General features: G+C 35.7%; 1 protein-coding gene across 6 annotated transcripts in view; it reads left to right on the forward strand.

Annotated features, from left to right (window-relative positions):
• LRCH1 (leucine rich repeats and calponin homology domain containing 1) overlaps positions 1-14,711 on the forward strand; it is a 116,021-nt gene that overhangs the window by 43,123 nt on the left and 58,187 nt on the right. For all 6 annotated transcript variants that reach the window (XR_002465269.3, XR_002465270.2, XR_002465272.2 and 3 more), the window contains exons 2-3: positions 10,314-10,458; positions 13,347-13,473. Coding sequence is in view for 2 of the 6 variants with exons in the window: in XM_021528437.3 (XP_021384112.2) it covers positions 10,314-10,458; positions 13,347-13,473 (272 nt within the window). In the remaining 4 variants the exon portion in view is untranslated. The remainder of the gene's footprint in view (positions 1-10,313; positions 10,459-13,346; positions 13,474-14,711) is intronic.

The raw sequence follows: 14,711 nt of genomic DNA on the forward strand, positions 1-14,711 counted from the left end.
CACAAAGTGCCATTGGTGCCTGTTGGCTTATTCCCACTTGTATCCCCAAGCAAGAATTATGGCAAACATTAGATGGTTTTTACCTGACTAGTCACATACATTGTGTTGTTTATAAGTAGAGGTTGTGTGTATTGAATTTTACTTCCCCCTCCTAAGTCTTTTTGGGGTCTGTATATCTGATGTGTGTCATCTTGTAAAGATGTTAGATTACAATCCCGTTGTAAATTATGACTTATTAAAACAAGTTAAAAAAAGAAGTTGCACATTACCCATCCAACCCCTCCCTGACCGACAAGCAGCATACTGGATATCTATTTTGGTTTTGTTTTCCCCAAAGAAGGCAAGGTTCTTTGATTGGATTGTGAAGAAAAGAAAAATTAGAAGGTTGAGAAACATTGTCTTAAACTTGAGGAAGAGCCATGGGAACAGTTACATAGGATAGAGATCTTAGTACAAAAATTACAGGCCTGTAGTTCTAGTGGTTCCAACTACGTTCTTTTTAGTTTGTTTGGGTTTTTTTTAAAGAATAGAAAAAATATGTACAGTACTCATTTTGATTTCAGTTCAAGGAAGTATTTTTATTATTTTTTCACTTTTTTCCCCCCTCTATCTAGTAATAGGCATCTGATTTTTGATTATTTATTACTACTTAATTTTTTTATTCCAGGATTTTTCTTTCTTGGTACTTTACTTCTTGATACTGTTTTCATGGATTTCTGTTCTGTTTAGAAGTCTGAAGTATTTCTTAGCCATTCTTTCAGATGTACCTCCTGTGTAACAGCCATATAATTACTTCATTGTTTAAGGCTATGCTCAGTAGTGTAAGCCAGCTTTCATGGCACATTGTATTGATAAATTTTACAATTATGTTGTGCTGACTTAAAGAACCATGTGGAGAAGGACATGAATAACATAGATAAGGGAGATTAACCCTGACATCTGTGGGAGATGGACAGACAGAAAGGGAAGTGATTAGATGAGTAATACTCTGCTTTCCATGCCACTGTAAATTCGCATCAGGTAGCTTTCTCATGTCTTTGCCCTCATGCCTTTGATGTACTTAAAGATCAAATAACTTTTGTTCATTTCCATGATTGTAGAAAATTTTCTTACAGAACAGTGAAATTGTTCATGTGTAAAATAAATTTAAAATAAGCAAATGTAGCATTTAAGTCTGTCAGGTGTGAAAAATAGTTATCCTCAAAGTGCAGGCAAGTGAGCTACTTCACAGAAATTGGTTTTTGTGCTACTTATACCAGATGGTAAATGTGAGGCACCTCCTCTTTGAACAGGTCAGTGAGGCAGATAGTGCATAGCATAAACAGTGTTCTCTCTTCACAGCTTGAGAGGAAAAAAAAAAAAAAGCTATTAAAAGAGAATGGAGTGAAAAACAAACCTGGACATTGCAATTAGCTTGTTTCTTCTTAGTAGTGCTGTCTGTGGGCTGGAAAAGGTTCTAGACCATTAGATTACACTGCTGGCTTTGAGAACATCATGTGGAATTCCCCCGTGGAGGTAAAAGGTGTTGACTTCCAAAGTAGCTTTAAGATGATCTCTGTGGCTCAAACAAGAGATTTGTACTACAAGGTGTTGGAAGAGTATGTCTGTGAAGGGATCCACTGCCTTTTTTGGGATAGAATATAATTCCTCATTTTATTTCACACGTTTTTCCAGTTCTCCAATAGGTAGAAGATGCTTGAATGAAATAAGCTTGTGTGCCTGCACATTTATGTACATGCAAATGAAATTTACATATTTTTCAACTTTTCTTTTGAATTTGATGAAAGTAGTGGTCACTGTTCTTCTTTCAGGAAAGAATTTCATAATCCAAGTCTTAGTTCTGTTAGACATCTATAACATACCTGGAAGTCCCCTTGTAGACTGCAGTTTTACCTGATCTGTCATCATTCCATGCTAATAATTTAAGTGTATCTGTGGCGGCTGAATCTAATCTTGAGGACTTTTCAGTATCAATATGTACTTTTTGTTTACACAGAGAAGGCAGGGAAAGCTCTGCCCTCATTTGTGGGTGTTCACTGTGAAATTTTCTTTCAGGTGCTGATAGGAGCAGTTCAGGAAGATGATGGAAATGTAGTTCCATTCAGTAGAGGGGGGATTCAGCTGGACAGAGTATCATGTAAACACTTCAGTTATTTTCCCCAGTACTCTGAGTCAACCTACTAAAAAGGCTAAAAATGGGAGATGGCAGTTTTAAAACTGATACAATCCATTGATCCTTCTTAGGGCTGGTTGTTTATTGAGGAGTGAAAATTAATTACTTGTATCCTCCCTCTTGTGTGGAAGGCATGGGAGAAGAAGGAATTCTTCATGAACCATGAAGTGGGTTTCATACCAAATGTTTGCTGTGTTGATTGAGCATGTTTATTGCCAGTTACTTTTTTTTCCATCTCATAATACAAATGTTTGGGTGCCTATATGAGGTTTACAGGGCAAGAGGACCCACGCAGGGGCAGTTCTTGGAGTACTACAGTCTGTGGGAAGGACCTGTATTGGAGAAGTTAATGAAGGACTGTAATGCATGGGATGAGCCTGTCCTGGAGTAGGGAAAGAGTAAGAGGAGGAAGGAGTGGCAGGAACAAAGTGTTTATGGACTGACCACAATTCCCATTCCCTGTTCCCCTGCACCACTGAGGGACATGGATGCTAGGGGAGAAACAGGAGAATCATTAGAGAGGTTTAGTCTGGAAAAGGAGTATAAAGTGATTTTAGTTGCTGTTGTTTCTCATTACCCTACTCTCTTACTAACTGGCAGTGAATCAAATTCCTCAAGCTGAGTCTGCTTTTTGCCCATGACAGTGATCGGTGAATGATCTCTCCTATCCTTGTCTTGATCTATGAGCTTTTGCTTTGTGTCTTTGTCTCTCTGTCCTGCTGAAGGTGGGAGTGATAGAGCCACTGGGTGGACACATGTTGGTCAACTAGGATCAGTCCACCATGGATCACATCTGTTCATACCGACATGGAGGTCTGCAGAAATAATCCTATAGTCTTGCTGTATGTTTTTAGGGAGTCTTTTAGGAAGTCTATTGGGAGATGCATCAAGAGGTTTTTTTTTTTTTTTTTCTGATAATCTTAACCCCAAACCATTGTTGTCCTTAAAAGGAAGAAATAGAAGATAAAGGAGAAATTCAAATGTTATATATTGTAACCTAAAAGCAGGTACAATAATGAAGTAGACTACTATAGTAACCTTCATATTTTATGCCTTCAGACTTGTGGTACGATTTTGAACATGTTTGTTGCAGAGAAATTTTGTTTCATGTCCTTGGAATTGGAGTGTGCCATGGAGATATTAATAAGAATATGCTAGCCTTTTGCTCCCTTTTTCCCCTCTTATTTCACACAGAGGAAACAAAAAACCCTGATGTTTTCACAAAGTTTTGGGATCCCTGGGAGAGCCAATTTAAGCTGCTGGATTGCTCCAAGCTACTTTTATTGCAGGTTACTGTGGAAAAGTAACCTGTGTATTCCATTGTGGAGTGATGGATGGAATAGAGTAAATAAGAATTGCTGGGGTGGAATGCAAGGAGAGTCTTTGTCAAATGTATCATCATTTTGGCCAAACATTGCTACTGCTGAACTACAGAGGGTTCAGGGATGCCTTATATTCTTGCATCATCTTAATGAAGTTTGGGGAAAGGTACTTCAATGTGACTATTTCAGAATAGACTCTTTAAGGCTTAGCTCTATTGGAATTTGGGGTATATATTGGCTTCCTGCAGTACTGGTTGCAACTGAGCAGCCACATTTGTAATCTTTTGAAAACTCTGGTGTGCGACAGGTTCGCATGAGTGCCCAGTGATGGTTTTAAAGTGAAACTTCCTATTTCTATCCCCTGCATCCCCTGGGGATGGGCTCTGAAAGAAGCAAAAGGAGAAACACACCTTGCAGGCCAAGTCTGTGAGATCGGGGCCCCCTCTAGTGGTGACGTCTCTGCCAGGCTCTACGATTTCCTGCTCTCAGCCTGTTTTTACTCAGTCTGGGTTTTTTTTCCCTTTTCTCTAAATCCCGCATTTAGTTCCTCTCTGTATTAGCCCTTTAACTTGCCCACGTATTATACACAGTGGTAAAGAAGATTTTGATATGTTAAATCTAGCGATTAAAAGAAAAGTCGATAGAAACGTAGATCTATGATCACTTTGAAATTTCCCACATCTCTAGCATAATCTTAATTTAATTGTGGCTTTGAGGTGGAGATTTTTAATGTTGGTTCTTGAATGAATGAATGGGAGACAGAGGGAAACATACAACATACTGACAGTGCTCAAAAGAAATGCTTACCAAGAGTATGAGATGGCAGAGTTGCTTTGTAATCTCTTCAAAATACTAGTCTTGCGAGGTCTGTTTTTATCTTTCTGACTGAGACAGATGCACTTTCTACATATTTTGATTCAGCTGCTGTATCTCTGGATTCAGGGTTGATCAATGTTTTGTTGCATACTATGGGATCAGATGCTGTTGTTGCATACTGTGGGATCAGTAATGATGAATTTGCTAGGAATCAACTTTAGAGCTACCCTTTTTTCAATCTGATACAAGTTGTACTTTCAGAAGGAAAAACTTTTGAGCCTATGCATTACTGTGTCATGTTTTTTTTTCCTAATAGGGAAGCAGAATTGTTTTTACTTTACCGGGTGTTCTTTGTCTTTTGTTATTTGTTACTCTGCTTGCTAAGTAACTGAGATAGAAATGTCTCTTAGTGAAGAAATGCCTTGTATTTTTTTTTTTTTATTTGACTGTCATGAGTAAAGCAGAATGCATTTGATGCCAGAGGCAGTGGAGATCTTTGCTACCACTTGGTCACTCATGTAGCATCACTGTCCTAGAAGTTGCTGACTGCAGTAAAAGCTAGCTGTACACCTAGGATATTATCCATAAATTCTGGTGTAGGGAGAGGATGAGTAGGTATCCTGCTGTGAGTATGGAGATAATGACAGCTTGTATGGCATGTCTTAAAAGTATGTAGTACTTCATAGTTCCATTAGTGTTTTCATGACTGATGGATAGCATTTGTCTCTAGAATGGTGGATTTTCCTACCATTTGGGTGGAAGGCTAGAACAAAGTAATTGCTTCAATAGAGAGCCTTGACATTTGATTGATTCTCATAGGTGCAATTATACTGATAGTAGATGACTTCCCCTCTGCTGAAGTGGGGGACAGCATTGCCAAAGATCTGAAGTGCTCTTTAAGTAGGTATTCCAAAAGGTGTCCAAGATACGGTGCCATCATTTGTGGCTTCAGTTCCCAATGAAGATGTACCTTGCTAATGAGAAAATACAGGCTTCCTCAAAGCCTGATAAAACTATGGGGAGCTTACAGTATAAAAGGAAGAGCTCCATGTGGTTATGCCCTTATAGACTTCTTATGTATTTTCTAATGTTCTTACTTACATTATGAAATTACGGTTGAACTTAGTATTTTTTTTTTAGGCTTTTACAGTGAATTGTTTGAATTCCTTGTCAAATGCATTTCAGACATCTCATTTGAATACCTTGAATGGTGTTTTAGTGCAAATGGCAATAGCTTCTTCAAAATGATTCCTATCTTTTATTCAGTAAGTGCTGAATCCTACAGAAAAAAGAAACTTAGTGGGCTGGAATTAAGGTTGTTTGGGTGACTTTTTTTCCCTTGTAATTTCTTGATTTCAGGAACTTAATAGCAAGTACAGATATTTCATATATATAGATATATTTAATTTTTTTTCTTGTTCAATGATGGAGAGATGCTTATAGCACAATTTCATTTTTTGTCTATTGCAGGTTTGTGTGCTAGAAACATAAACTTATAGAACTTATAAAACAAACTTGAATTTGTCTAACATCTGAAATGTGTAAATAATTTCCTTTTAATAAACTGCTTTCTTTAAAGTTCTTTGTCAAAACTTATGATGCAGTGCATGTGCATATTTGTTTAAGGAATTAGTTTTAAAATTTAAAGTCTTCAGTTGTTTAGCTCTCCCATAAATAGTGTGTGATTTTAGTTTAATAATGTACTAATAACTGATATTTAAAAATGTATGAATCGCTGGAAAGTAGCAAAATTGGAGAACTTCAATAGTTTTAGTGAAAAAAATATCACTATTTGACTTCTGGTATTATTTTGGATATTTTGACAAAACCATTTTGATTTCTACAGAGCAGTTTTTTATACCATGCAAATATAGTATATATATGTATAGTGGCACTTGGTTATCTGGCTGTAAATTGTGAAGTCAGGAAGGTCCTTCTCAGTGGTGGCACTTGGTTGTGTGGTGGAGGTTGTCAGAGCTGTAGGAATGAAAAGGTTTTGCCGCAGGGATGGGGGCCAGTAATTACTGCTGTAATGGCAGTGTGCTAGTTACCAAACAAGGCTTGGAGTCTCCTGTTAAATGCTTATTTACCAGTGTAAACCTTTTGCTTTTTATTGTTCAGTCTCAGCTAAGGAAGTGCTTATTTTGTGTAGTTCCTGTCTGGCTTCCAACATAGTAACACTTCTCATACAAAAGCCGTGTCATTGTGCCAAAATTCTGCTGACTCTTTTAAAGATCAAGATTCCATCTAATTTTTTCTAAACTGGCTTGCTTATTTCTTTGTGTTCTGTTACTTTATTTTGGAGTTTTAACAAACTTGTTCTTGGCAGGGAAAGATGAAGTAAAGCCAGATGTAGTTTGAAAATGTCTTGGTGTCACAAATAATGAATGAATGGTGTATTTAATTTAAAACAGGAAGCTAACTCCATTACATGGTCTCCCTTGCCCCATTGTTTCGTGTTTGTGTCACCTGTTTCATAATGGAAGTTACAGGAAATAGTGACCTCAGGTGAAACCTACCTGTACTGTCTTGACAACCATGAAATGTTCTTCTGCTATCATAGATTCATTAATTTATTAGATCTCTCTTGTGTTGCATAGTCTAAGGAAATTGTTTAAAATTCTTTTAAACACGAGCAAATTCCACCCCTCTGTTAATTTCCATTTCTTTAGCAAAAGCCAAGTCTGTAATAATTTCATTAGTAATTACCATGAAATGTTATTCTTCAAATTAGTGCCATAAGGGGAGTGTGCAGCTTAGCAGTTTGGGAAGTGTGGAGTTAAAGAATTGCAGGAAGAAACTAAGGGTTTGCCAACTAGTTGTTTCTGTACTTTAAACATATTGTCACAAGTGGTTTAAAAATGTAGTTTCTGCATTATTCCTTTTCCCTAAATAACCCAAGAATTCCTTAGCAAAAAAAAATTCAGAAAGTTTATGAATGGTGAAAAAACTGAGGTACAGGCATACTTTTTTTTCCAGTATGCTCAAATGATTCTGCGGTTTCCTAAAGTCTTAAGCCTTGTATTTTATGCTAGAACTTGTATTTCAGGTTAACTCTTGAGTTTTTTAGAGACTTACTGTAAGATGCAGAACCTTGAGGCAAAAGTACCTTCATATGAAGTACTAACATAATAATTATGTGAACATAAGAGGTTTCTCTACATGTTTGTATGGGCTTATAAGGTACTGTATAAAACTTATGCAGGCTGCTTTCCTTTTAGTTTCTTACAACATGTACTTTCCTGTGTGGAATTTTCAGAAAGCTGCTAAGCTTTCTTCACAGCTGTATCATGTTCAGAGGCTCATATTCATTCTAGAATTGTATAATAGCAATCTGTTTTCTTCTTTAACTTCCATATGATCAGGGAGGTCTATTTTTTGGGAAAAGTTATACCACAAGTTAAAAATGTGATGGGCATTCTGTATGTCAGATTCCATTCCAGTACTGTGTTCCACAAAGACATTCAGATTTCCTGTTAATAATACCTTCTCTCAGTAAATTATTGTGACAAACTTCTGCTTTTCCTACTATGTTACAACAGTGTAAATAAAATGTGCAGTTTTTATTCATCTGCCCTATATTGTGAATAGATTAGATTTTTAAAAATTATTTTTATTGTTATCATTATCATTATTTAGGAAGCAACAGTAGATACAAGTGTTGAAATTCTCTTACTGTGATAACTACACAGCAACAGATTTGTTGTGCATATAGTGTGTCCTATAGCCCATGGTCCTGTAGATGACAGGAAAGGATTTGTCTGTGATGATCTGTGTGGTTTCTGTTTTTCTCATCAGTTTAAGAGAGTTAAAACCTGGAGAACAAAATATAGCAATAAATAATAAAAAAGGGCATTTAACTCTGTTAGTATTGCCTGTTTTAGGAGTGGAGTCAATCTAGTTGCGTTTTTTCTTTTTTGAGATACTGGAATTTTTTAAGAGTGAGTCAAATATTGTGGCAGCAGTCTTTTATTAGATGTGAAGATAAATGAGAACAGGCATGAAGAGGGAGTTAAGGTGGCAGGCTGCAGTTCTAGGAGCTTGAGAAGAAGTAACATTTTAGTGTTCACAGGTGCTCATCTGTGTATCACTGGAGAAGGATCAGGTGAAGGATGGGTTGTTACTCTCCATCTAGTGCCATACAGGTTGTTTTCACCCTAGACAGGAGAGTTCACTCATCTGGATTTTGCTGCTCCTTCCACTTTAAAGGAGAAAGTGACCAGGATATTCCTGGCAATGTCACTACAGGAAAGCATGATTTTAAAAACTGAGGTTTTCTTTGCACTTGAGTTGTAAAATATGAATAGTTCCTGCATGATTCAAAAAGTTACAGCATGGCAGTCTTCTGTTAATAACTGATAATAAACATAGCTAGGAAGGCAGCAGAATTCTTTTGGAATGCCATGCTGGTAAATAAGTGCTCTTAGGATAAATAGAAAACAGTGGAGAATTAAAGCACTAAACTAGAGGAACAATGAAGAGCTTTCTCTTGCTTTGAAACAATAGTAACATTCACTCAGTGGGAAATGCTTTAGTTTGATGTCAGAAATGAAGGGAAGGAGAAGGTGAGGTAATGCTGTATATAACCACCATCAAAACCTGGTAAGAGAAAGCAGAGCAATTAGAGTTGCTGTTGTATTGTAACTTAGAAGTGAATAATTTTGGTTGAGGTTCTCAAGTCAATCATGCTACCATTAGGGTCAGCAGAGCTGCTCTCAGTTCCTGTGCCTGTAGACCATCACAATTGTCTTGGTAGGGGATGGAGTAATGAAACCAACTTCCTGTTGGAAGCAATGAGGTGAAGCCAAGTGGAGGCTGGCAAGAATAGAATGTGCTGAATTTCAACTCACATTGCAGGAGACAAGAACAAAACTAGTAAGTCCTTCTGACTAGTGATAGGTTTGAATTCAAGCTGTGTTTCTGCACAGCAAACTTGGAAGGAAGTTAAAAAATTCTTCAGACTTCTACCTGTTTGTTCATGAAAAGCAAAAATATAATTTATGGCCCTAAAGACAGGAGACAGATCATCAGTGCCATGGAAATAATCCATACTTTGGCTGCTTTTTGCTTTTTAATTTAAGAAAGCTTTGAAATAAGCTTTGAAGGATCAGGCACTAGACTTAAAATAGCAGGAGTGAAGTGAGGAGATCATTAAGTTCTATTTTTTCCTCACCATCAGGCATTTCACTTTTTGCGTAGGTACATTCCTGTTCTTTCCACTTGACAAGTGATTATTCTTCAGGTGAGGTTATCAGGCTGGTGACATGGGTAGGTAGCATTTGTGTAGTTTCTGAGGATACGGTATTTGCTCTGCAACATTTTTTAAACAATGATTTGAATCCTGTTGATTCACTTGAATGCTAGCATGCATAATTATTTTATGACTTGAGCTCACATTAGTACTATGATACCTTGTTCTTCATACAGTGATAGTTAAGTAACAAAGCTCAGGAACATTTTTTCCTTCTTTTTTTTTCCTTTGTGATTGTGTGCTTAGAATGGTCTTGAAGACCATTTGGGTAGCATTCATTTATAAATGGTTTAGACCCAGGAAATACAGGCCAGTTTGAAGAATTACTTTAATTATTTATTTACCTGTTTAAATTAAAGATGTTTGCTTGTTGCTTGTTTTCTCTCAATGCTGTCATTATTTGCAGATGTCTAACTGTGTATTGGCTAGATCTTTGGATATATTAATGAGCTTTGGGATCTGTTTGCAGCTATTTCCTCAGCATACTGAGTCCTGCAAATAATTACTTTTTATTAGACCTAATGAATCCTAATTGAATGTTTGCTCTTTTATATGCAGCTTGTTCCATTTCAAAATTGTAAAATCTGGAATTTTATGAAGTAGCTTTCCTCTGTGTAATAAAGACACTGATCTAATTTGCTGTCTCCCTGTAAATTATATTTATTCACTTACTTAAAAAAATTGCAGCTTTTCATAGTACGTCTTTCTAATGGTTCAAAAAATGTACCTTCTGTCTTTTTCCTCTTTTCAGATTTATCCAAGAATAGGTTAACTGAAGTTCCTACGGAGTTGTGCCATTTTGTATCACTGGAAACACTAAATCTATACCACAATTGTATCAAAGTTATACCAGATGCCATAGTAAACTTGCAAATGCTAACATACTTAAATTTGAGGTAAGTTTATCTTTGGCACATTTTTTTGTTTATTTGCAAATATGTAAAACATTTTTTGTCTGCGCTTTATAATGTTCTGGAAAAACTGACCGTATTTTTTTATGATACTGAAAAGGGCGATTCAAAAGCTCACTGGCTGCAGAGACAGCTCTGTATGAAGGCATTGTAAATGCCAAAATGTAAAAATCATTGTTAAAAGAAAACCAAGAAAATTAATCCAGTTATTTCCTTCAATCTTCTAACAAATCTGGAATGCTAATTATGTCCACAGTTTTTTAATTCACTTTTTTTAAAAATTCACTTCTGATGACAAATTTTGTAAAGCTTGACATCCGTTTTTGCAGTTAAAAAGATGGAGGGACAGAGGATTTATAGTTTTCACAATGGGGAATGGAATGGAAGACTGATACTATATCACTAGCATAATCATATTATGAAAGAAATATAGCTGCTGCCTTTTTGAGGAGAAAGTGGCAAAGAATTAGACATATTTTCCTCATTTCCAGGAAAAATCTGTGTGGCTACTAAATCAGTACATAGAATTACTGTTAGTTAAAGTAGAGCTGAATGCACATGTGCTCTTGATGGAGGGCAGGTGAGCCCTTTTTCAGTTGGGGTAAGGTGTGGAGTTTTCTTTGCAGTTTAATGTGTAAAAACTAATAGTGAAGATAGATCAGTCTGATCTTTATTACAATGAGGTCTGAATAGAAGGTGAAGTGGCTCTCTGCCTTTTAAATTCAGGGAATGAAGTTCAGATCATCAGTTTTATCAACACTGAAGATCTTTCTCATGTCTTATTTTCTCAAGTCTATATTATTACTGTACTGCAGTTTTGGCCACTGTGGAACACTATTTTGTCTTAAAAATTTAAGTGGAACTGTGTGTCCTGAGTATCTGCACACATACAAGAAATAGGACTTGAAATTTTTAATTAGTGTTTATTACATATACATGAAGAACTTAAAACTGGATTAAATTATTAAATATGCATAAAACATCTTGGTAAATTTAGGAATTAACTCAGTTATAATTCAATGTCAGGAAACAGTAAATTAAAACTCTGTAGTGATGGAATTTGAATAATCACAAAACTATAGTAGATTTTATATCACATGACAGTAAATTGGTCAAAATAAAAGTAATTTCTTATTTGATTAAATAAGGTCATTTCTCTCAATTTAAAATTCCCCCTTCACTTGGATGTGCCCTTCCCCATGTTCGTTGAATGTATTGAAGAGTCTGAAGAAGGAAATACATCCTTGACTTTCTAACCACGTTGCTTCTTGGCAAGAAATACATAATAGATTTAAAATGCATATTTTTCTGCCTGTTACCAGCAGAGCCCATATGTTGAATAGCATTACAAAGTGATGCCAAGAGATCTATATATAGTTTTTTGGCATTGGTGGATACTGTTCATGTTTTATTTAAAGAAATTTCTTTGAAACTAATGATGATTTATTACTCACTTGCCCTGGTTATGTTCTGTTCCTTATCTCTTAGTGGGTTGCTTTTGAGTTCTGTGGAGCTTAAAAATAGTTTTTACTTATTTTTTATCTGTGTCTCATCTGCGGCATAGGGTTACTGTTTTAGAGACTAGGCTTCCTCCATTTGAGTTCTTTGAGCTTGAAAAAGTACTTCCAGGTAATTTTTCAAAAAAGTTGTGTCTTAGTCTTCTGTAAGGACATTAAAATTAAGAAGCCTGGCTCCACAATAAGCATTCATACTGTTTTTCAGCTTCTGTTTTTCAGCAACTGTTGTTGGAGATCTCATTTTTATTTTCTTTGGTTTGTTACTTGATATCTCTGTATCTTGGTGTGCACAACAGAGATAGGATGGTAGTTTGCTTTGTACAACATTTTGAGACTGTTTTGTAGAGCATGAATATGCATCTCTATATGCAGCACGCTGCTGGTCTGGCTCTTGAAGAAATGCTTTGCAACTTGTGGAATTTTAGTTTTTGCTTGTCTTTGTTTTATGTCAATATTGCAACTCCTACTGAATTACACAGGACAATTTTTACCATGTGTTCCAGAGTCTAGTCACATATCTTTGCTTTCTGAAGCCTTAACATGTAGGCAGAAGCTAATAAAAATGGTTTATACTGGGGTACCCCTTCAAGTTACTGTTCATTGTTTTACTACATGTTAATAATTATAAGAAAGAAAATGTTATATTTTAAGGACATTTAAAAATATTCTAGAAGAGAGTAATTATTACGTTTTTCTGATAGGCATAAAGTTTCTTCTGGGAATTGAGCCACAAATTACTATTTGTAATCTTGTGGACATCACAAAGGGTCAGGACATGTGTCATCTTTAAGCTCTAGCTTATGAATCTTGGGAAGAAATTAACCATTGATAGTCCCAGAAATTTTTGCTGTATTTACCTGAGTTAATAGCACAGAACCACAGAACAAGATATACCAAGTATTCTTCAACTATAAATGTGCTTTAAATTAATTGAGAAAATAACCATTTTGTCTGTTATTTATATATTTGTCTTTCAGCTGGAACAAAATACATCAATTTTAATGGCACATAAAACCACAAGAATGTTTAAATATTTGCAAAATACTGTCACAGTTGACTTTCCTGTATTCATTAGGAAGGGAAACAGCTGTTCTTTGTGACAAACAGATTTGTTACAATGTTCTTAAACTGATACAATGCATTTTTTTCCACAGTGGTGAATTCTGCAATATTGTTAGTCAATGATCAGGTGTTTCTAATGTGCGTCTTCTTAATTATTGCCTTTTGAAAATTTCAATTTTATCTGCATAAAATATGACCCACAAAAATGAAGACATTTTGCAGCTCTCAGAGTTTGTGAGTATACAGTAGAACATCACCGATGGTTTTAATATTTTTTGTTTTGTTTTATTGCAGTCGAAATCAGCTTTCTTCTTTGCCAGCTTGCCTGTGTGGTCTTCCTCTAAAAGTCTTAATTGCAAGTAACAATAAGCTAGGTTCCCTTCCAGAAGAGATAGGTCAGCTAAAACAGTTAATGGAATTGGTATGTTACTGATCTTTTTTTTACTTTTTATTTTGACTTCTTTTGAATTTAAATAGAAACAGTAAAATTCACTTTTCTCATATATTTGAACAAATGCTTAATACGATAATGTAGTTTGCAGACCTTTTTGATTTCTCAGATGTGTTGGATAGTAACACAATTGAAGTTTCCTTTATGTTCTTGAGGATTATTTTAAACAACATGACTGCCCTTGGTTCATTGAAAACTCAGTTTCAATGTTCCTCATCTTTACCAGTGCTGCTCGCTGCCTGCCCTGGCTCCCTGTATCACTGTAACAAGTCCTTAAGTTCTGGCATGAGGCTCTGCAAGGTTGTACCCCCCTATAGCACACTCCCCTCCTACTTCCTTTCTGTGTTTTTACTATCTGCTTACCAGACTGCATTCCACTCAAGATACTGGTTTTATCAGTCTATTTTCATTTTATTTCACTACATTTGTCATGCAAAATTCCTTTCCTGGAACACCCATCTAAACAGATCTACAAAATGATTATACCCCTTGTTGTCAAAGCTGTCTACACGAATACCGTTTCTACAAGCAGTTGATCATTTAGAGTATATTGTCCAGTCAATGACAGTCTGAAAAAGCAAAACTTATTTGGTACTATAGCATAAAATTAATTTAATTGTACATGTTTCTGTAAAATATATATGAGAATGCTTCCCTTTCTCCCCCTTTATCTTCTGCTATATATTGTAGGCTGAGACTCTAAATTTTTTATGACATAAGTCTTCTGATTATTTCTATTATTTTTGACCTGTTGAGATACAAATTGACAAACTATATTTTGACACTGCTAATTATGCATAGTAAAGCAATCAGATGTGAACTTCCTTCTAGCTGCTATCTCCATTGACAGCATTTACCTTGCATTGTTTTTCTGTGCCTTAAAAGTGCCTTATTATCCTATTCTTGTTTTTATAATAGTAGTTCCTCCAATAAATTACATTACAGAAATTAATAACATTGCTTGAGACCCCAACCCTGCTATTGATTCTTCATACGTAGTATGAAGTGGCAATTATTGGGTTTTTATTTCTGATATTCTTGAGCAGCATCCTGTGGTATCAGGCTTCTCTTATATATTACAATTGATATGGTTGTTGATGAGGATGGTGGGGGTAGTTACCTTTTCCTTTCTGACTTCAAGTCTACCAAGTTTGTTTTCCTTGGTGAGCATTATTAATTTATCTTATCGAATATTTTATTTTTTTTTG

The sequence above is a fragment of the Lonchura striata genome, chromosome 2 (assembly GCF_046129695.1).
Source record: "Lonchura striata isolate bLonStr1 chromosome 2, bLonStr1.mat, whole genome shotgun sequence".
Taxonomy (NCBI): Eukaryota; Metazoa; Chordata; class Aves; order Passeriformes; family Estrildidae; genus Lonchura; species Lonchura striata.